The 24419-nt window shown below is 36.8% G+C and overlaps 1 protein-coding gene across 20 annotated transcripts in view; it reads left to right on the top strand.

Annotated features, from left to right (window-relative positions):
• Positions 1–14238, top strand: part of PLEKHA5 (pleckstrin homology domain containing A5) — a 167149-nt gene extending 152911 nt beyond the window's left edge. For 12 of the 20 annotated variants that reach the window (XM_027458748.3, XM_027458914.3, XM_027459006.3 and 9 more), the window contains 7 exons: positions 2362–2477; positions 3695–3904; positions 6432–6593; positions 7921–8048; positions 8896–9041; positions 10269–10353; positions 13369–14238. In XM_027458748.3, the coding sequence (XP_027314549.1) occupies positions 2362–2477; positions 3695–3904; positions 6432–6593; positions 7921–8048; positions 8896–9041; positions 10269–10353; positions 13369–13387 (866 nt within the window). In that variant the 3' untranslated portion in view covers positions 13388–14238. Of the gene's footprint in view, positions 1–2361; positions 2478–3694; positions 3905–6431; positions 6594–7920; positions 8049–8895; positions 9042–10268; positions 10374–13368 lie in introns of all 20 variants that reach the window. The other 8 variants (XM_027458812.3, XM_038172961.2, XM_038172959.2 and 5 more) reach the window with 1 other exon arrangement.
• Positions 14239–24419: the final 10181 nt, after the last annotated feature.

Raw genomic sequence — 24419 nt, forward strand, 5'->3', positions numbered from 1 at the left:
GAATTTTCTGGTGGATATTTTCACGTTCTGTTTATTCACTTAAAACAACATGATGCAGTAGAAAAAATTAAACCATTCCTGTGGTGGTGGTGTTTTGTAGTGCATATGCCGTTATAACCAAGTGCTGTTTCAACAAACATTTTTATGCCGTTCTATTTTAACAGTTTGTAAGCTGAAAAGGAAGCAAACTCAGAGTTCATATCTGAAATTTTCTGTTCTTGTTGTGTTAAGAAGTCATGCTTAAATGGCGTATCCAAAGTACACAACTAAGCATCCAAAATAGGAAACTAAGTAAATTTCAGAGGAAACTTCTAAAATGTTTTTCTAGTTTGTTGTGCGTGTTACTGTACTAGACACTCCTCATGTTTCTTCTGTCAGCCATTTCCCTCTCTTTTCAAGTGTCAACAATCAAAGAGAAAAGTTTTAATGGGGCTATGTAAAGTAACCCTTGCAGCTCTCTGCAAGCAAAGGAATATTTATGACCTGAGTGGCACATAAAGGTGACACAAAAGGAAAATGGACTTAAGCTGTATTTTATCCTTTTCATGTGTAAAGGAGACCCAAACTGTTGTTTTATAGTTTGTGTTTTGAATAATGTGTTTGGCATTCAAATAACTGCAGACTACTTTGTCAGCCTATTGAACAATTTGGGAGACACAGTTGAGCCTTCACTGAGTCAGTCAATCCCCTGAAATCTCTGTGACTTCAGGAAAAATTAGGAAAAATAATTTGGCTATCAGAGAAGACACATTTATTATTTTAGGCAAAAACAGCAAGAAAACTGTTTTTTAATTTGATTTCTTTTATGTATCAAGCAGGAAGAATGAAGCATGCGTTATCTAATTATATGTATATATATATTTTGGTAGGTCTTAACTTCAGTTTTCTACTAGCTTAATTACATTTTGGCAAGGGTTCTCTAAGTAGAAAAACTCCAGTGGTAGGTTATTATTAGGAGAGGCTGAATATGTGGTGGACATCAGGAAACAAAATATTCTCAGCTCCCAGCCAGACACAGCCTGGCTACTACAGTTCCCTGTCCCTACGTACAATGAGCTGCGAGGCAGAGTACATGCTCCCTCCATGCAAAAGCACACAAACTGAACAGACATGGCTAACCACAACCAAACAACAGATTTGAGATCAGTGCCATTGCAAGCGCTGCATAAACAAAAACAGCACTCAAAAAAAAGTGGAACAACACATATAGCATGACCCTGTTCTCACTTGCCCCCGGATGATACGCGAAGCTTGTTAGCTGACCTTATACCCATATAGATATAAGCACATGTGCACACACCAGTGGGTCCCTCTCCAGGAGGTGGCCAGACCTGTGGTCCCTCCTGCAGTCGACTCTGAGTTTCTCCAGTATCCACATCTCAGACCTAAAATCTCTTGACAGCTGACTCCCACATCTTGTATCCTGCTTACTGCCTTAAGTTTGTCAGGATCTCACATAGACAACAGAGTCCTCCTGGATAGCAGGTCCAGACCTATGGCCTCTCTGGAAGCCAGCCTGCAGACCTTCAGTCTTTGCCATCTCTGGCCCCAGACCTGTGATCTCTCTATAGCTGTCTCCCACTCCTCTTACCCTGCTGGAAAGCTAGCCTGACTTGAAGGTGACTAGCATCTCTTGGCACTCATACACAGAAGGGAAAGCCTACTCACATGGAAAATACATAGGAATATAGTTTAATATGAGATAGGACAGATGTAATAATCAGGCACAGGGCTTGGTCAGATAAGCATACTGACAAACAGCTTGCTTGTGTGATGCTAACCCTTTCTATATGCCCCTCTTCTGTATTATTCTGTGCCTACTCTTTCCCATCTGCCTTGCACTCTCCTTTTCTCAGCATTAGTTCCTTCCCACAAGTTATTATGGGTGGGTTGTTTTTCATTAGTCCCACTTTGATACTGTTAAAATTTTCAATGCTATTTCAACACCTTAAATGGTTGTACTTACATGGTTACCTAGACACTGCTGACCTTGCAAATTGTATTCCACATATAGTCCCAAATGCTGCCTTCCAGTTATCTCTGAAGTCTGGCCATCTTTCACACAATTCTCTCTTAACCATCTGTGAAATCCAGCCACTACACACAGTGCTGTCCAACTTTTGTCAGTTTTTCACTGCTATTTTCGTGTCCAGCAATTTCTCATGCCATGCACAGTAGTTAACTATGGATTTCTCAGCCTAACCTCATGCCTGGAGCTAGTCATCTGCCTGTGTACCTCAAATGGCATCAGAGTTAGGCATAAGTTTTAGTTTCCAAGGCTGACAAACAGTGTTCTAGAAAAGTGTTCTGTTTTGGTGATGTTTTGTGTAGTGCTTAGCATATTGCTTTACTATTTCACAGGCTCACATTTTCCTGTGGGAGTTGTACCACCCAGAACCAAATCACCAACTCCAGAGTCTTCAACAATAGCATCCTATGTCACTTTAAGGAAGAATAAGAAGATAGATCTAAGAACGGTACTTTAAAATAAATTAAGTGTTGATGGATAGTGATGTGCTAATTTCTAAGTTTAATTTCTGTAGTTACTTTAAAAGTTGTAGTTACCTTTTTAAGTTCCTTTAGATAAAAATCACTGCATTGTAAAGTAAGATATAATATACTAGGTTATACTAGGTTAATGGAGACAGCTGTAGAAAGAATGACAAAATTGTAAAGGTCATGTATGTTAAACTGCACAGAGATTTCATTACACTGAAGCTGGCAAAGAACTAAATGGTAGTGATAAATCTACTAAGCAACTGAAAAATGAAGTTCACGCTTGAGCTGAAAGGACAAGAAGCATCTTAGACTAAAACTTTTGAAAGACAAATTTGGGGTCTGGAGAAACTTATCAACCTCTGTATAATAAATGCCCTTTTGTTTGTTATTACTAGAATGATCTGGGCTAAAACTAAAGCAGACAGAAAATGAAGCGGTAAGTGAGTAATAAGCATGGAATTTCAGGTTAGAGAGTTCTGTTGTCTCTGGGCAGAAGGCAGACGCATGTAGTTCAGGCAAAAGGGGAAAAAACTTTTGTAACATGAACAGAAGAGGAGAAGTAGGAAAAATGGTGGAGGAGAGAGGGTGTCAACTGGAGAAACAATTCACTTCAGAAGTTAAATCAGTTGTTATGAATGTACTGAATGCAGCTGTTTGAAAAACAGTGAATTTCAGGAATACAACTAAAATCATTGTTATTTCAAGAGTAATGCAGTGCTTAGAACTATGTATTCTAAGTGGTGCTAAATTTAGTTTGTTTCAGCCTGCACTTGCCATTAAATATTGTCCAGCTGTACTTTTTCTTGGAATGAAAAGGTAGAAGTGAATATTAGATAAATATTAGATAAATGTCCTTGATCATTAAATTTCAGCTACATTTCTGTCTCAATCAAGTAGCTTGTGTTGCTTTGGTATAATGTCTGGTAAGTTATTTCAGCTTCAGAGGAAGACTTGGAGAAAGCATCTGCCTATTCTCTTGATGTTTATCATCGGTCACAATGTCACTGTTTAAAAAAGTGCATTCGAATGTTTGTGTTTATTAATCATTGGTTCTTGTGCTTTCTTTGCATACATAGGAAATCTTTACTTGCCCACTATTCCTCTGCTTTTTAATTACTATTAGGTGACCTTTTCTGATACGCTAAACATTTTAGAAGCTTTCTCTTAAAAAAATCTATATATTCTTCCATTTAAGGAAAGACCAAGAAGTGCAGTGGAGCAGTTGTGTCTTGCAGAAAGCACACGTCCTCGAATGACTGTGGAGGAACAGATGGAAAGAATAAAAAGACACCAACAAGCTTGCCTGAGAGAAAAGAGAAAAGGACTAAATATTATTGGTGTTTCAGACCAGTCACCTTCACAGAGTCTGTCTTTTGTAAGAGATAATCCATTCAAATCAGCACAGGTTGGTCCCAAGTTCTTCAAAACATTTAATAGGCTCAATAATAAAAATTAAAAAAAAAGGAGTAATTCTGGTTCCAAAGTCACGTGATACTATAGGTACCTGTCTATTTGCGATTGTTCATATAAAATGACAGTCACAATTCTCTGTCAGACACAAGAGAGAGAGATGACATTCTTCATGTCAATACCTAATGATAATAGAAATCACCTTTCTTTTTGGAAAATAAGTAGTTCAAATCTACACGTTTGATTGTGCATTGTGCTGTTTGTTAACAAGTTATGTTTGTTGTCAAATTTTGCAAACAACATCAAATTGCAATCTCTGTGACTAAAAGCAATATCAGGGATGATTATGATTCATTTGATGTGTAAATTATGAAGATTTTCTGTCATGTAATATATTCAAACATCAGTAAAATGATTTATAAAACATTTCTAGATAGGCATGTTTATTTACAATGGTAGCTCTTTACTATGCTATTATGCATTACCATATTTATAATGGTGCACTCTAGTTGTGGTTTTTGAACCCTTAAATACATAAAAATAAAACTTTCACTTATGTTTTTCACTCATTCTTAAACATCTAAGGCAAAGCATTGAGTTCATTAAATGCATAAGGGTAGGGAAAGAGGGAGATGTTACCAAAAAAAAAAAAAAACAACCAACAAACCTCATGACAAAAACAAAAATAAAATAGGTTCAGCGTAGTAGGTTTTACTGCTACTTTTTAACTGTTGAGTTAGGAAGTTAGTTCTCATTTTGAATAGCTTCAAGGAGTTACCTCTTTTATCCTCTGGTATACTTTTTTTTTTCTTCAGATCATGCTGTCTTTTTTTTTACAGTTACATGTGAATACCATCTTTTATGTTTTGTACATATTTTAACATCTGTTTCACCTAGACATTAAATGCAATGCACCATTTAGAGGTCAATAAAATAAATCTTAGCATTTTATTTTTTCCTCTGAGCATGCTGAATTGTTATTAGAGCTATACAAAAGTTCATTCAATAATCCTGGATGCCCAGAAGACCCTGAAAATTCAAGTTTTCCTTTTACATTAGAACATCTGCATTTGGGATGAAATCAGGAATGCCACATAGGAAGGGGGTGGCTCCTCCTTTTTTTTTTTTTTTTTGTGATTAACATTGCCTTTCTCAAGAAGAGGAAGTACAAAACTTTGCAGATGTTTCTTTTAGTAGTTTTCACATGTGTCACTAGCCTCAACACCTTCCTCAGTTATTTCATACCTCCATATGAGCAAACTAGTCATATGTGTCATACCTGGTTTGCCAGCACATTGGAAGCACGGTGAGAAAGTGGTCAAATCCTTAGTGGCAGCACTACCTGCTATGCAGATTTCAAAAGGATGTTGTTCATCTCAGCATGTTCTTCAGTCTTCGGTGCAAAATCAGTTCTGTGTGGATGAGCTGAGAAGAAAAATTTAGAGAATAAATGGGAGCATGTCTGAATTGAGTATTTGGCTATTTGTCCATGATACAAAACCATTTTCCTATGGCAACTTCTGTCCGTCTAGAAGGGAATATATCAGAAGGCCCCAAAAGGAGGTATTATACTGTAGCAATAGTTCTTATTTTTAAAAGTATAATTTTTGTGACTATTTATTTTTAAACAGGAAAATGATGCAGTGGCGTTTAACTGCTGGAAGTTTTTTCAGCTGAATTTTTTTGAAGAATAAAAGGAAAAACATATTTTATAAACAAATATGTATTTTTTAAATTATTACCAAAATATTAAAGCAAGTTGCTAAGAAATTGTTATTGATATTCATCCTAGTACTTAGTTTGATTTGACTTGTATGAACTTTAGTTATACATAGTGTAATATATATACACGTACATAATGTTCACATGTATTCTGTATTCTGTGTGTAGTGTTTGCGTGTGTTGGTGTTTTTTTTTTGTTGTTGTGTGTTGTTTTGTTTTTTTTAGGAATAATATCCTGGATAGAATATTTTTTTTGATCATACTCTGCCGTTATCAGATGTTATATTGTCCTCTGTTAAATCAGTTAACAGCATAGGCTTGGAAGATACCCAAGACAGTTGGTGAATGAGCATACGAGCGCACTGTGAATTTTGCACTAGGAGCATATTTTTATCCATCTGGTTTTTTTAACCAGGAAAAAGTATTTTTAAAAAATATCAAGGCCTATGATCACAAATAAGAATACTGCTAAACCTGTGTGTTACTAAGCTAAATATGAACGTAGTTTCAGAAGATGGAAATGCTGGGGATTTTTATGGGTGGGAAAAAAGTGCAATAGTGTTGAAGAGAAAAAAATGGTTAGGTTGATTGCTTTAGGAAGCATAAAAATTAGAAAATTATAAGTTTTACAAAAAAAACCCTTATTGTATTGTGGTGTCTTTTGCAGTGGAATGCTATGTAAAAGATTGTTTTGAGATCAGATGTTTAAGTACGTTTTTTTTAGCACAGTACAAGACTCAGAACTGAAATGGTAATAACTTTTTAAGAGTACACATTTATATATCAATTTTGTTCCACAGAATCGGAAAAAGGATGATAATGTATCTAGTAACATGCTAAAGGAACTGGAGAGCACCAGTAAAGAAAATAATTTGAAACAAAATAATGGAAATCCTGGAGAAGAAACAGCACAACTAAAGCATGATGGAGAACAAGAACATAATTCGGGTTTTACTAAAGAGGTACTAAACTGTCCTTAATTGAACTGTTCATCAGCCTGTCTTTCAATAGAAAAATATTTTTAAACACAGACCTCAGTGTGGGAGATCAAGCAAAATTCCTTTGCATCGAAGATTAAGATATCTTTTATATAAACAAATGTTCTGTAGAGCAGTGCAAAAGTGTTTCAGATCTGTCAGTAGCCTAGAAATTGAACTATTTTATATATAGCCTTCCTAAATTTCATCTTAATTTCAAATTAACTTTAATTTCAAATTAATTTTATTGAATTTTAAATTAACTTTATTTAATTTCAAATTATCTGTTACTATCTTGATTGACTGGAAAATGACAAAATTATGGTCTTTACATCTTTGGAAACAAACCCACTACTGATACATCTTTAATAATCATTGTGTGTGTATTTTTTGATGATCATTTAATACATCTGACTTTTTTGTTTGCTCGGCTTTAGTGCACCAAATACTTTACAGGAAGCAGAATAAAGCTGACACAGCAATTTATACATGGAACTAGGCAGTAACTGTAGTTCATGCTGTTTGGTCATCAGATTTATTTCTGTCTTGAAATAGTCTCAGATTCAATTGACAGTGAGTTACGTTGGTGTTTCTGGTAGTGAAGTGCCCTGAACACTAAGCAAAAGCAAACTGACTGTGAAGAACAGATTACAGAAAGTATTTCCACATAGTTATATCCTACTTGCAGTGTCTTGTTTTTTTAATCTCTTTGTGTGTAAGTTTTTCTTTTTCAATCTGTATTTTTCTTCCCTTATTTTTCCTTTTGCTTTCTGATTTTATATTTAGCTATTTTAAAACATTTCTTACAGATAAAAATCAAATACCTAGCATTTGTTGTTAGTCTTCAAGAATACTCTCTTTTGAGAGTCTACTGTTTTATGCTAAGTACGCAAATCCCTTAAAGGAGTATTACGTAATACACTAATACCAGTTATATCTAATAAGACCTTAGGTATCTAATTCAAGCTCCTCTGCAATGTACTCCAGTTGCTGGAATCTCTGGCATTCTGAAGAGCGGGATAGCATATAGCATACAAAATTTAGGCAGGCTGCAATCTGAAGAGTTCAGATAAGTTCTGAAAGTTATTAAGGCAAGCCCTGCCCATTGCCTCTGGTATAAGTTTCAGGATAACTCTATTAACCTGAATGGTATTGATTAAAAAAAAAATTCTTAAGCTATGTAATTCTGAGTTACTAACTATACATGATGGCAAAATTTGTCTGTTAATAAAACTGTTTCCTGATACTGTATTTCTTATCTACCACTGTGTGTTACAGCTTTCTGTTTCATGATTTCAATTTTTTTTTATAGCTGACAAAAACTGGTGATATTTTATCAGATACACATGTTGTATCTGACTCAAAAGACATGAATAATGAAGAGAAAGCAGAAAAGGAAAATAATAATAAATTGGATAAAACGCATGATGGTGGTATAAGGTAAAAACAAAACAAGATGTTCAGAGCTATTTTAAACTTACATATTGCATTTATTAGTTGAACATACTAAGCAACTAATGAAATACTGTCGTAAATACTTATAAGGTATATTTATATGTTTTTGAGTGGTTCACCTATAGAGAAATCTAGTGAGAAACCTAACTCCCTGCCAAGATTCAGTAAGAGGTGATGAGTTGGTGGGAGGGGAGATGCTTATTTTCAGGTATTGTCCTAGTTATAGAATATGTTCATAATCTTGCTTTACCTTAAAAAATGTGTTAGGTAACATCAGTTCAAGCTTTATCAGTTTATTATGAAAGCTTCATCCAGAGCTTCTATAATAAGCTTTTCACTACTGACATTTAGGAAAACATCACATTTATGAACAGGTTAAACAGTTTAGTTTATACCTCCTGCTTTAACCTTTACATCACAGTTTAGGAATATTACAGAACTAGACAAATATTGTGTTTTGAATGTTACTCTTTAATGTTTCATAACATTATTTTAAGCTGTACAGATTCTACAGTTACACTGCAGACCCTAAGCGGGCTCTTACATCAGATCATAACTATCTCATAGCATGCTTCATCAAAATAGGTATCATGCAGTGGGAAACAGTATGGCTATGTAAAAGAAGGGAATTTGGTTTCTAGGGTGTTTTTTTTAAGTCTAACCTTATAGGGTAGATGTGTTTGAAAATACATATTTAATTTATATTACACAAATTTGCCTACTGCAACTTTTTTTTCTGTTAACAGAAGAAAACTAAATTTTAACTCATCAGTGGTTAACACCTGAAATTAAGTTCGAGTGAGTTCTAAATGCTGTGCTTTTTTTCAATCAGCTTGCAGAGCGTAACCACAGTTACAAACCACAAACCCAAAACCAGTTCAGAAGAAAGTGAAGTAGTTAGTGTTCAAGAGCAAGGAGGGATTATCTCTCCGTTTGAATTAGCAGCACAGTCTTCAAAAGGAAATCAGGCAACAGCAGGTATGGAAAAACATTTGACTAAAGCACAAATTAGACATTACATATCATCACAATGAAATCAAGTTTTACATGTCCTTTGATGCTCTGAAACCGTTCTGAATTGAAAGTTCTGAGCTAGTCTAGGTGCTGTGCATATGTTTTTATAACACAGGGAAAAGTAGATTCCCACGAGATAGCTACAGAAATTCCATTTTTCTGAGGTTTTAATGTAGATTTTGTGGCATTTAATTCAGGGAATTAATTGACTATTGCCAGAAATTGAGTCGTATTATTATTGGATTTGGTTGGAGCAAATCCCTCCCTGTTCATCTTGTAGAACACCACCTCAGTCTTGGATATGTGTAGACTATTTACCTTTACATCCTAGTCAGGGATGGCCTCAGGTTTGCACAGATTGAGGAATCTGAAAGTTTCCAATATACTCTGTAGATTTTCAACTAGCAAGTAAAAGATCAGGTTGGTCATCTTTTCAGAAGAAGAAACAGATGAGGAAGCAGGAGATACTATCTGACTGGTAAAACATTTGGTGGTGTGTTTTGCTAGAATGAAAAGCTGGAGTAAAGCAAAATTGTTTGCAAAGAGAAAAATGAGTGGGGAGCAGGTAGGAGAGGAGGAAGATAATAGAATTTAAGACATTATTAAGGTATTTGGTGATGGGAATGGTTAAGTAAAGCAAATGGTTCAATATATGGGCATAAAAGGTGACCTGGACCTTTGCAGTGCAGTCAGCAATCCTTTCTGTGACTTGATAATCAAAACCAGAACCATTTAACAATGCACTGTATAGTGCCAGGCAGAATAACAAATGCTTAGCTAATCTGTGCTGGGATATAAAAGTGGGTCTGGAAGTGTCCCAAGTAGTTAAATTGTTCATATTTTTTCCTCTTTGTAACATAACACATCAGCATTCATGTGTCTGTTGTTTGTTCCTGAGAGGTTCTTTTGGTCTTGTAAAGGCCTGAGTCTTTCCTGGGATGTTTTCTTTCTTGAAAGAAATGATCTTTGTTGAGAACAGCTGTCTTCTCCCCTGAAGTTGTACTCATTGTGTTGATCAGATCTGAAGTCTTAACTTGTGTAACTTCCATTTAGTTCTGTTTATACGTATTATGGTTTTAAATTATGATTGTCAATCTTATATTTATTATGGCTTGAAATCATGATTTCAGACCAGCTAGCTTTTGCCTTCTGTAACTTGTTTTCTTATTTATCTTGCTGTATGACTCGCAGTGAAAAGTTTGCCTTCTTCACCAGAATCGTTATTGTCACCAGCTCCATCTACACAACCACAGCTCACAGAAGGATCACATTTCATGTGTGTATAGTTACAGAGAAGTACGTCCTTTTTCCCCACCCCTCCTGCCATTTCTCTAATATTTTTTTTCTGAGTGTTTATATTGTTGTTATCCTTCTGAGAAATGTCTGTAGACAGTATTTGGCAAGAGACACACAAAGGTGTCTACAATGTTGAATATAAATTAACCATAAAACAAAACAAATAAATGTACTGACTTGCTTGCAAGTAATGTATACTATATTAAAATACAAAAAGAAAGGACTAATTGGCTTATCAAGCACATTCTCCACAACTGGCAAGGTAAGAGAATTTGTATTACATGAGAGACCTAAGCTATTAAAAAACAGATACCCAATTATGCTGTGAACATCATTGTTCAGATACAAATGAATCTTGATACTTCAGTCTGGGTAATGGGCAACTAGAGCTGGATCTCTTAGCAATGCATAAGAGGGAGTGGTCTAATAGTCCAAAGAGTTTATGGCTTAGTGCATGGATGAATGAAATGTAGCAAACAGGAAGGGGAAAAAATTAAGGGTGGATGAAAATGTAACAATTACAAAATCGTATTTTTTTTCTTTCTATACAGATAGCTCTACACAGCTTCTCTCCCTTCATCTTAGGTGTTTTCTAGGAAGTTACAAAGCATGAGTTTGGCTAGATTTACATGTTCCTACCTGTAGTGTTATCCAATCAATAAATGGAAATGGTAATATAAGGAAGCATATTTGTTTATACGAGTGTTTAAACGAACTAATATGATATCAATGTAGACACTTTAGCACTTTGCCAGCATTTAAATCAATCAACATTTTGTTGTCAGGAAGTAACTGTTTAAGTAAGCTTTCTACTAAAAGAATGAGCTTTGTTTCAATGATAACATTAAATGCCATAGCTAATGCAACTTAAGAAAACTTTAAATTTGAGATGTTTCCAGTCACTTACCTTTGGGAGATCTGAAAATACATTTTCTTATTTACTGCCCAGCCTGTATTGCCAAGCTTTCATCTTAGCAAAATTAGACTTATTAGTCATCTTAAATACCTTATTTACATGAACTACATGCGGGAATCTATTAATATTCTTAAAAGGGGGGGCAGGATATTTTCATTTTTTTCTTGTTTTGCATGAAAAGACTACATTCAATACTGACACCAATGTTCCTTTCTTCCTACTGGATACAGTCTGCCATAATTAAATTTAGTTTGGATTATTGTACTTTTATTCAAAAGCATTGTTGTGGAACTATTTAAAAAAAAAAAAAAAAGTGGGACTGTTCAGTTTTTCTGGAAACGCTGATTTGTGTTAATGGTTTTTTAATTCTATTGTATATGCTTATGCATTCTTATGCATATTATTTTTAACTAGGACAAGTATTCCCCTGTCAACTTAGTTTCAGGTCAGTAGTGTGACTGAAACTGCACTGCTGAATTCTTTCTGTAGTTACAGCACACCTGTCTTGAAAGGGAAAGCAACCTGTACCTTCACCAGGACTTTTTTTTTTACCAGTTGCATTAAGTTGCTTTCACCTTTTGTCATTGGTTCCAGTGATCAGATTAGCAAATTTATTTTAAAGTATTTATGCTAAATGTGAGATTAGCAAAACTGAATCACTCCTATTGTGATCTGCTTTGTAATTAAATGCCTAAGCCTTGACGTCCACAGTGTGATGTAGCCTCACAGGTAGTGCTGTAGGTATAACATTTCCATGTTAAGTATGATTCTACATTACTTTTTGCAACAATATAATTGTATTGTTATGCTTATGGCAAAACAGAGCATCTGGGATGGTAGTTGTAAAACTAATGCTCTGCTTATGCACAGCTATAATGAAGCAAGGATTTCAGAAATTAAAATATATCCCTTTTGGCTGTTCAGTGTTTGAATTGAGTTGGAAAAACTATTCAACAATGTGCATGTGCATTCCCCATTTCTTTGGTGCGCTTGATGCCTCTGTTGGTTGTTTCCTAGGAGCTCCAAAACAAATTCAATCCACGAGCAGGGCCTAGTATACACAGAAGATGTAAGGGGCATAGTCTGCTTGCCTGCAGCATTTACTGCCCCTTGCCTTCTGTGGCTGCCATTCCAGTATTGTGCAGTGCTGAAAGATAGGTCTTTTAATGTACAAGAATTTGGTGTCTCTCAAATGCAAGAAATACTATGCACTGGAGGGAAATTCAGAGCTGTGGGATCAGTCCTGTTTATACACGGCATCTGGAAAATGTATGGTAGATTTCAGAAAATAATGAAATAATACCTATATTTAGCTTATACGGTCAATTAGTAAAATGATACTCTTGGCACAATGCCAGGAGAATTTGGCATAGGAAATTGGTGGCATAGGATATCCTAAGACTCAGGAAAAAACCATTAACACAAAGCTACTTCCTTCATTACGGCTCCTGCTTTGCAGAAGAGAATCTGGGTGCATACCACTGTTGTTTTTTAAGCATTACATTTACACTGAGTAATGGAGGGATAATGAAATTTTAAGCAGCACCTGTATCTAAAGTTCAGACACTTCTACTAACAAACTGTTAAAAGCTATTTATAGAAGTCATTTCAGCAATAGCCAAAATGCAGCAATCTCTGGGTGGAGCACTTGAACTTCAGAGCACTTCACAGCTACACTGACATCACAGTTTAGCACTCAAATAAAGTTGCTTCCCTTTTCAAATTGTACCTGTCATTTGTCAAAACAGTTAGGGTCATGGATACTATTACTGTTTTTATATTAAAAATGTTGGGAGATAGTTAAGTAAATCAAGATAAAACTCTCAGAGTGGGTTTTCATGCAAAGTTGCATAAATTTAAAAAAAAAGCTTACTTCTGCTTCTTGATGTCAGAGAATGATCAGGAAAACTGATGTTGGAAACAACTTATACCTAAAATACTTCATGATGTTCTACATCACTGATAACTCCTGCTAGGATGAGGTCAGAAATTCCATGCTGTGTTTAATCCCAGGAATTATTTTATACAATATTCTGTTGTTGCTGAAATAGAGTAACTTAATCTATGTCTGTCTTCCAGCACTAATGGCTTCTGTTGAAACAATTCATGCCTGAGATGTATGGACCTGACCGACGGAAATGTGAGAAGATATTGTACAGTATATTTTAAATCTATGAAATTCATAGTACTGATGCTTTTGGCCACAGAGCATCATTTTATCACTTCCTGGAAAATGTTTATTCCAAGAGAGCTTTAATGGCCCACATGTACACTCAACAACCTTCAGATTGTTCTCCTGATACCAGCTTGCTGCTATGATTTCTGTGCACATAAAATAAAGGCTCTTTTTAATGTGCAGCCTACAGTCAGAACTTTGTTTTCCAGAATTAACGTTCTTTTAATTACGGATCATATAAGTTTACTTTTTTGCTTCTTTTAGATGCATAACAGTTAATTTTACATATCACCACTAAACCTGTTTTACACTTTTTAAACACTACAATTTATTGTTTTAACATTTTATTTGTAAAATTTTTATATATATATATGCATATAGATATATTTAAAATGTGCCATTTTTATTATTGCTTAGTAAAATATGTCCTGTTTCTGCTGTAATTACTTCTTGGTCAGGTTGCAAAGTCAGCAGTTACTGCCACACTTCTGTCAACAAATACATTAATGTTAGTGCTTACTTTTTCTTAAATAAAATGGAGTGTAGGTATTTTGAGGTACTGGGCTTTTCCTTTGGGTTAGGGTGTGTACAGCAATAAGCAGGTTTTCAATCCAGTGCTTAGTTTGTGTAAAAATGTAATTATGTTCATTGTGTATATACTATACAATGAGCACATACGATGTAAGTATAAGAAACCACTTACTGTTCAGATACGATTGTTCATATCTCATTTCTTTTATATCATATTAAATAAATGTTGATGTTCTTAAGGACTTCTATGGTTAGTATTTCTTCCAGCAAACAGATGTCATACAGTGTGTTCCACCTTTTGATGTGGGGAATGCAACGATTCTTATCTCATTGGCGACATCACCTGTCAACCAGAGTAGCAGTGACAGACTCTTAAGAGATTCCAGTCTTCCTCTATGGGAAAGAAAAAGGCTGCAACACACAAAAAAAAGACAACATGAGACTGAGATGCAAGAAATACAGGTTCAGCTTCTGACTCTCCCAGACGTGTATCATGATGTTGCAATAATCACTTAGTCATTCTGTGTGCCTCCATTTCCTGCCTGTTTACTTGAGACGTAATAGCCTGTCTTGCTGGGGTGTGGTGAGCAGTAATTCAATATTTGGAAATGTTGAATGCCACATTCAGTCGGGTTAAGGAGAGATGTATGATGATTCATTGAGGCTTTGACATCTGCAAAGCATCTTCCAGAAAACGAAAGAAAACCTGAAATCATTTGTCAAGTGTCATCACACTACAGATGTTGCTAGCTTCAGTTTTCCATCTTGCACAGCTGTCTCAATTTGCCTGAGACAAGAGGTTTAGAAAAGAATGATGAAAAATGAGAAGATTTAAAAGGAAAGCTTTTGAGTCTAGGATGTAAAGCTAAGAAATCCTTTAAAGATTCCAGCAACTGCTGTGTGCTTCAATGCATGTGCGTGCCATAAGTGGTAAGGAAAGTTTCATAAGAATGCGACTGCCAGCTCTCATTGTGCTTTTTTTATCGTACATATCATATCCTGTTCAAGTTAATCTTGATGTACTAGAGACTATATAATTCAGTGTTTTCCAAAGAGGAGTGCCTGAGATTGACACACAGTTTGAAATTAAATCCCCATTACCACCTTAAAAAGGAGTTTGTGTTCATTGTACTCTTCTGCCACTCCCTGCTCTGCTGTCAGTTCTTCCTGGGGTTCTTTGCCACAAAGGACACAGTGTGCTGTCTACCTGTCATTTTGCCTTTTTCTCTGAAAAGTTAAAAACTAGGAGGCAGAATTTAGCAGCAGAGCTTGGAGGGTCATATTGAAAGAGATGGCTGAAGGAAAGAAGATGAATCATGATGTAGGCAGACAGTATCTAGCTGAAAGTTTGACCAAATAGCCTTTCCTCCTTTGTTGGAACAGTAGCCCCAGATTAATGCATCCTTCCATGCAAACTGCAGAGCAAACAAGAGGAATGTGATTTTTATAGCTCAGCCAGCTGAGGTTTAAGTTCAGTGTCATCACTGAAACACCTGGGGCAAAACAAATACTACACACCCTGTTCTCTCCTTCTTATAGAGAGAGCTATTCAGCTGTCAAGCTTTGCAATCTCTTCCTGTCCTTGCTGCCAAAAAAATAAAATAAAAAATGGCAACCAATAAAGGAAAGAATGACTAAGTGGTTTTTGGACATTTATAGATCTTGTCTGTGTTTAAAGCAGTTGTCAGTTTGGAATATCTGCACAGTATGTACAGTTTATACTGAAGTTGGGGGAGGGTGGGAGAATTTGCAAGTTTTTGCTGGTACAACTCTTGGCAAAGATGGCAAATATAAATGGTGCAGGAATGTAATAATGCTCACAGACTGTAATTTCACTTCCTGTGGGCACCTGCTGCAAAAACTTGCAGCTTCATTGGGTGCTCTATTTTTGTCTTACTGAAAAAGATTAATGGCTTTGTGTTATCACAGAGCATCTAATGTCTCTTACCTCATCGGAATAACTCATCCCAGTGATCATACTCCTTCCAGATATATAGAAATATCAGAATACTGATATTGTCAGCTTTCAAACATTTATTTTAAGTTTGTATCTAGGATATTTTTATATTTCTGATTGCTTTATTGGCTATTGCACTGACACTTGTATATAAAGAACATGTGCTTTTTTTCAAAAGCAAGAGTCCTTAGGAATAACACAACACATTCTCTACAGATGTTCATGCTTTTCGGAACCAATTACATCTATTTTTGTCTTTTGTTCACCGTTTGCATTGTTCCAAGACTACTAGAGAATGTGATTCTTTTCAGTCCCTTAATAAAGTGACATTACTCAAAAAGTTGTAGTTGGTGTCTTGGCAGTTTTTGTATGTTGTGGACTGTCTCACAGAGAAAGAGCTCATAAGTATTATTGTGGGGGGAGGGGGAGAGTAATCGGTTAATATTTTCTTATAAACATCTGCCATTAAATTAGTGCAATAATGCCTTATTTTCAGGAAATCAGGGAAATTAAAACCAGTGTGTTTTTTATTTAAGTTACTTTTCTTGGACAATCTGAGAAGGAATTAGTACCCACCCTGTTGGACCCACAAGGTGTAGTAACCAGGAGTACATACAAGAGAGATGTTAACGGATTACAGTGGTAGTAACAGATGTACTAAATTCTCTAGTGTTTGGATGGATGGGTTAGGTTATATCCTGGGGGTGTAAAGCAGCAGAGTGAAAGGTCTTTAATCAGTGGTGGTGCTGGATAGCATTTACGTCAAACTTGTAACTGTATTATAACAATGAAGTAACTTCTTTCTTTTCTAATAAAGCCATAAATAGTACTCATTAAAATCTCAGAAATGGGTCACCACGCCTTTTCTGCACAATTCTCTTTTGTCCCCGTGATCCTGGATTCTGCTGTATTTATTTTATGAAGTTATTCTAGGGTAGTCTCATTTTATTTCAGTTTGAATTGTAGGTTAAAATGTTATTTTCTGTCTTTTAGAAAGTTGACATTTAAATGGCCTATGAGCAAATTGCCTATACGTGGCTTTAATACTATGTGAAACAATTTAACTTTTTTTAAGGGATAAATGCACATGAAGATAAAAAAGCAACATCTGGCCTCTATTTCTTCTAAAAAGCATTATATATACTTGCAGTTATATCCTTGGAACTGCTTAACTTGTCCATATGGGAACACTGAAGAAGCTGCTACAAAATAAAATAGAATATACTGGTGGCTGAAAGCAAATATCTGGCTCAAAATGAAGGCTAAAAGCAGCTGCTTTCTGAAGTTGAGGTGCACAACTTGTTACCCAGCTGTTCCAGATGTATCGGTATTCAAATGTTACTTGTGGAGTTAAGTTTTTGGTAGTTTTTGGAGATGTTTCTCCATTCTATGCCAAACAAAGTGTTCTTAAGGTCTGCCTTAGACATCAGGTAGCTGCTGTTGCGAAACTGCAACTCTTAATTGTAGCTATGGGTAAGTAACATCACAATGTTTGCTAATTGGTTCATGGCACAGTCTTGCTATGGATGTGTTTATAAACAGTGTTTAGACTGGGTTAGTCTGTTGAGGATAAAAGAAAAAGCTATAGGCAAATGGTGCTGTTTCCAGTGGACTGCTATAGAGTATAACAGGACAAAAACAGATGTGATCTCATTAACTTCCTTATTGCCGAAACCAAACCTAAAATAAGGAATTAATTTTTTTGTCAAATTCTATCCAGATCCCTGTTCTATGGAACGGGAATACTTCAAAGAATTTCAGACTAAAAATGGAAACACCGTCTTCCTCTTTTGAAGGTGAAATTAGTGTAGTTTAAAAGGGGAAGAAAAATCCAGACCCTGCGTGTTTAACTTCATAAGTAGAAGAAGCAAAATTTATCTCTGACCTAGAGATTTGGTTGCTGAAAACTTCCAAAAAATACCTGTTCCTCATCTTTCACCCGGTGGTTTTCATAAACTGCAGGGAATTGATTGCAGAACTCTGTTCTGCAATTTTAAATGTACTCCTTCAGCCCAGTGTGTAAAATCTGCTTTTCTCATGCAGAAAAAATGCCTTATCCATACAACAGTTGTCCCTACAGAAGCATAGAGACAACTGAATCCAGCTCACCAGTTTCTTGCTTGAAACTGATAAAAAGTTCAGGTAGTTAATATCTTGAAGACTCAAAACATTATCATGTGAGGCATCCAGTACTTCCAAGTAACTTGCATATGAATATCCCGTTTTCAGGCAATAAAGCCTATTTAGAAGAGAAGATTTTTTCAAAGTACTAGTACCATTACTAGAAATCAAATAGTAGGTACAAATATATAAGAATTTACTTTAAAAAAAAAAAAAAAAAAAAAAAAAACACTGCCATTAGTTGACAAAAGTACATTTTAAAGTGATTGCAAATAAAACGTAGAATTCAGCAACTCTCAGGTCATAAGTCACCTTGTCATGACACAAATTTCTTCTCAGTCTTGACACTTACTGCATGTGTAATGGACTGTCCTGTGTATCGTGCAACTTCCTTCTTGGTAAAATCCAAAGTCAGCAAGAACAAGGAGGGTGTTTCAGATGTTTTAGCTTTAAAGATAAATTATTGTGTTTTTTTTTTTTTTTTTAATATTTTCATGCTTATCAGCCTGTTTTAGAAAGAGCCACTAGCGGCTATTGCATTTTCTCAATTTAAGTGCTGTAATGGTCATATCTAGATGGGAAGAAAAAAATAAAAGCTGAACTTTCCAATTAACTTTTTCTGGTGTTTGTGACTTTTGATATTTCATGTTTCATTTCTTGCCTGGAGGCTGTTCCAGAGACTTTACACATGCAGGCACTGGTACTGCACTAAAGCAAACTTGTATATTAGTGGGGACTAGCTAAAGTTGTCCTTTCTTGAGCTAGGAAATTGCTGGGAAACCTGGAACTGTTTGATCTAAAAGCACCTTTTTAAAAAAAAAAAAAAAAGTGTGGTTGCTTAGCCTGTATCAACACTACTATTTTGTAACTATTGTTTCTAGTGCATTATGCTGCAAATAGTAAGTGTTGTAATAAAGACAAAATGTCTGTGTTACATATGAGATACTGATCATTATTTACAAGACAGGAGTTAATAGAGAATCAGCCTCTCAACCATGTAGCGCACAGTGTTAGATAAGAGGAATCAATTAATTTTCAAATCACAACATTGGGAAAATTATACTCGTTTGTATAATATACATTTGGAACTTTTGGCAAATGAGGGGATAATAACTGTGAACTCACAACATTTTATTTAGAACTTTTCATCCATGGTCTGAAGGCTATTCCATTCTGTGTAACCAGCAAAATACAACATAGCTAAGCTTCATTTCATTAACTACACAGAATATAGGACAAGGGGGAACAGAAGTTGTGTCATTTTGGTCATTTTTAACTCATTAAAATCCTGTAGCCCCCATGAAACACAGTAAGGTCATGTTTGTAAAAGGTAGGTTTGTAAAAGGTTTAAAGCTTTGCTTTGAGCCATGCCTGTTTCGGAGATCTGTTTCAGAGAAGTGCTCTGCATGAATTACTATACATCTTTCCCAGTATGCCTGGTTGCAGGCTAGAACACTTTAAGTTATTTCACCTTTGCACAGAATCCTTGCACCATTTTCAAGCAACTAGTTATAGGTAGTCTGAGAAGTCTTCGATCTCTTTACAGCTGATAGCTCTAAACTGTTAGGAGGATGGCTATATATATGAGCAAATCCCAGATAAAATAGTAGCAAAAGGAGTAGCAAATCCCAGAGTGCTTAGGAATGCTCCATGCTTTTGGGACAGTTCCAAAGCCCTCAAATGCTCTAACTGCATCTTTGTCTTTTTTGCAGCAAACTGACTTTCTAGTCAGTTAATGAGATGGCTGCCTCCAGCAAGAGTAGGGCTATATGCTGGTGGTTTTAAAGGTGCCCAGCAAGCTGGATTTTTGCTTAGAAAAGTGTTGCTAACAATCACTATTACTGCAATAAGAGTCTTTCCCTCTTTTCCCTCCCACACTGTCTTCCCTTTTTCTTGCAGTTTTCAGTAGGGAAAGCATCACTGGCTTGTGCCATAAAATTGGTATGACTACCTGCTGGCATTGACTCTAAAGTGGTTGCCGTGAGCTCGTATCCAGTACCTGCGATGGGAAGCAAAGCTGTGCTGCCAGGGGAAGCAGGGGCAGGAAAGCAATGCACACTGTCAGCCGGAGGTGGAGAGCACACCTGGAAGGACCCCGCAGGATGAACTTAGCCCAGCTGCTGCTGCTGCTGCTTGCCTCTTTTCCCTTTCTGCTCCAGCTTTTGTCCTCATGGCGTGGTTGCCATTGTATGGAAGTTTTAAGGGATGAAAGCAAATGATTGGTGATGGGTGACATGATAGCACTTTAAATGGGAATGCAGATTGGCTCCAATAGTAAGCAATATAGTAACCCCAACAAAGGCAGCGGAGGGTGCACAATAGGCTTAGAAAGATTGCCACAAGCAGAAATGAGTGACAAAAGAAACTGCGACACACGAATACCAACATGTGCTGAAAAGAGCTCTGATGCTAAAATGCCCAGAACTGTCACAAGTCTTGTGTGCTGGGAAACTGGGTGACTTGCAAGCTGTCCAGACACAGTGCAGAGAGCAGCGGACCTGCCACCCTGGTGACATGGGGTGTCCCCATCCCTTAGGGATCCTTTCTGGGAATCTGGGTGTGGTGCACGCACAGGAAATCTGGGATTACAAACTTGTCTGAACTTTTCACTGCCAGACATTAACATGCGTACGCGGCAGCCCGTATGTAAATTATGTTATCTGAGCTGTTTTATGCATGTGTTTCCAGGATAAGAAAGGAGATTATTTCATTGTGTGAACTAATAACCTGTGAAGAAAAATTAGAGCCTTTTTAATGGTAATGCAAGGCTGTATTTTTATTAACCTCCATACTCAATGATCCAGTGTTGTGTGTTTATTGTGTATTTTCAAATATTAAGGGCTGATACTTTAAACTACATGAAAGAAGTTCTCAATGTGACTCTGCATAAACAGGTTTCTCTGCAGGGCTGTAGCCACATCTCAGAGCCTTTTCTTTTGCCCCATAAAATAGGGTTGCTTTACCAACCATAAAGATAAAGTGGCTTTTAAATGTTATGGTTTTGCTGCTGCTTTATCATACACAGTAACCATTAGGAACTGGATAGTCATATTAAACTGGAACTACAGAAAAACAGAGAATATGTTCTCGTCTGAATCTGGAGTCTCATACAATCAAGGCAACAGAGTTCATGTTCATACAGCAGACCTGAGCCCTAAGGGGAGCAGCCACTTGGTTTCAGGTGGACAGCTTTTATGATTAAAAGTTAAATATACACATACTGCAGACATTATGACAGGAGATCTTTTGTGCAAGAGCCCAACCTCTTGTGGTTACTGCATCTCAGTCGAAATTCAGCGTGTTGCTCATTAATACTATAATTAGGTAAGGGAGGAGGGGAGTAACTCAAATATTTCATGATTTAATATATGCATATATTTTAAACCAATGTTTCTTTTTATCATAGTTTAAGCATGATATAAACTGTGTTGTTTAGATTTACATATATATTGTACTACAGAGCATAAGTTGATAATAATAAGTTGTATGCAACAGAATGTGCATGCAATATGCCAAAGCAAGTTACTGCAGTTGAGTGCAGGTGATGGACTGAGATCATCCAGAGCAATAAAAGAAACTCTCCAGATCTGACTGTAGTAGTATGAAAAAGATCTCCAAGACGTGCAAATATGACAAAATTGAAAGACAAATGGCTTGTGGTTGTTGGTCCAGCACTTAATCCACATGAAACCACATGAAAATAAATTGGGGTGGGGGGGGGAGGTTCCTCTGTAAAGTCCCATTTTAAACTGGCTGCTTTGCTGCCTCTTTACATGTAACTTGTGGCTGTGAGGGAAATTGGAAAGTAAATATGGCTGAGGAACATTTGTGTAAGATTAGGAAGTGGGGGCTCAAAGTAGCAAGGAGCAGAGAAACCGTGACTTGAAGTGGGGACAAAAGGATTTTCCTTGGAAGAAACAAGGCAGAAGTAGGTCATCGCTCTCTACAGAGCTGCTACTGTAACACCTTTCAGTGCCTGAGTTACACTTATTATAGAATATATGCCTCTTCATTGTGCCTCTCACACACTAGCACAACCTAAATCAAATAGTTTTCTCAACTTGTCATTCCCAGTTTTATGTGAAAGACATGTCTGTAGACATGAATTGTCATAAGACGCACTACATTTAAAATTAGATCTTTTTCACCTTGCTCTGAAGTGCATTATAATAAAAAATGCCTCCTGTGTTCTCCAGGCTTTAAATAACTGAATCTACTTTTCACCAAGATGAAACAAGTACTTAGCGCTGCCAAACCCATCTAGAAATTCAACTCTGAAGTTAATGGTTCTGATAAATTATCTTGTTGAATGTAATATAAAGCAAAACCACTGCCATTTGTCCTGATACACCAAGCAAGAAGCAGATTGCTAAGAATTTATAGTGCCACATTTTTGTATCTTATCTTAAGTAGTATAGTAGATTGTTTGGAGTCACTGAACTGCCTAGGAAAAGTAGTGCTGGAAGGTATTTATTTCTTGAATACAATTTAAATGTGTCAATAGGCAAAAAATATTAAGGACACAATGAACATTCATCTCTGAAACAATATTTTTTCAAAGATTCAATAGCATCAAGCAATATGTGATTAAAAACTTGTAGCAGGCACTCCATGTATGTATACGTTTCACAATAGCATTCAGTGGAGGGCTTCAGAGACAGACTACTAGAGCTCAGAGAAATCCTGTGAAAGAGAGTCTATTTAGCCCACCCTAACCATGCTTAAATTGCTGCAGGACAAAATAATAAAATGGTTTGTGGAGTCCTATATAATCTACTGCTTTGGTGAGTATGTGAGCAACTGAGCTGGGAACAGACTTCAGGAGAGGGAATCACTGCTTTGCTTATTAGAAGACACGTAGCACATCTGCAGGGCAGGTCATTGGGGCATTAAGCTAATTTAGGCTTTAGGTCTCCTGATTCTGCAGCATGTTCCAAGCTTCCTGAGAGAGGGACCCTCTGAACTATTTAAATTCTGAATTACGGGAGGGTCACAGTAAAACTTAGGGTCTCCCCTGTGATACATAGAGTTCCCCACCTGCTTGCAGCCATTCACCATAGGCCGACAATATCAGGATTTGCTATGTGTTTCTCAAAACTGCTCAGTTCCCCAGCTCTTGGGCTTTTTGATATCCTGGCCCAACTGAGGTCAACAGGAATTTTGCCATCAGTCCCAGGGAGGCCGGATTTTAGACATGGCTTGTAGGGTTCACCTGAGAGCACGCATCTCTGATATTTAAATTAGGGTGCTAGTTCCAAGACAGGAAGTGTCAAAGCTAAATTTCTGTTCCAATAGTGATAATCAGCATGGGCATAATGCAAGTTTCCAAATGTTCATGTTTATATTTCCTAGTGCTTCAAATAAACAGTATTGGAACTCAATCAACCTGTGCATAGTCAAAAAAGCCTTACTTTGCCCTTCCTGGTCTACATCATGAAGACCTCAGCCATGCAGTGATCATTTTCAGTCACTTTGGTAAAATAAAAGGTTCACTGTGAATGGAATAGTCTCACAGGTCTCCAAAAGCTGGTGCCTGTGGCAATTACCCAGCAGGGTTCCTAACTGCAGCATGAAAGACATTTCATTTACATGCAATGGAATTGCCAGAATTGACCAGATAGGATCCCACTGTTGTCAGAGTATGACCCCAAGCAGCTGACAGTGCCACAGAAATCCTCTCAGACTCTTGCCCCAAGGCTGCTGTGCAAACATCATGGCATAAGGCACACTGGCCTTTAACACCTGAGGTAACAGTAGTGACACTTGTTACACTGACGGCCTTGGATCACAGAATGTGCTGGTACTTGGATAGGTTTTCTGCAGGTTACTGCTGCTGTCTCCAAGGCATTTTTGTTGCCAGAAAGAGGCAACAGGGAATACAGGAAGGCTAGGTGCTGCCCTGTTATACGAGATAGGTTAATTCGAGGGAAGGGGCAGGGGTACTGAAGGGGAAAGAGGTGTGCAGGAGAATTCCAGTTTTTAATAGATTGCAAGTATTTTCCAGCTTCAAAAGGCAAGAGTGGGAAAGTTTGCAAAGTCAAATGAGGGGTATTTGACAAGCAGGCACTCCCCTGGCTCTGTTGTCAGCATTGCGGACAGGCAATGTGGTTCCTTTGGCACAGAATCACTGTAGTGAGCTGATGAAGATCTTTTCAATCCCTGGGCTTCCCAGTGCTGTCATGACAACAGCTACTTTCTAGGGCCTGCTGAAACCCCTTTTCACATGCAGTAAATGCCACGCACAGAAAAGTAGGTTGTTCTCATCAATCTCCCTCTCTCTCTGAGATTTGTTTGATTGAGAGTAAGGAGGGACACTGTACATCTACGGACTTGGCTAATTTTCCA

Source organism: Anas platyrhynchos, chromosome 1 (assembly GCF_047663525.1).
Source record: "Anas platyrhynchos isolate ZD024472 breed Pekin duck chromosome 1, IASCAAS_PekinDuck_T2T, whole genome shotgun sequence".
NCBI classification, from domain to species: Eukaryota; Metazoa; Chordata; class Aves; order Anseriformes; family Anatidae; genus Anas; species Anas platyrhynchos.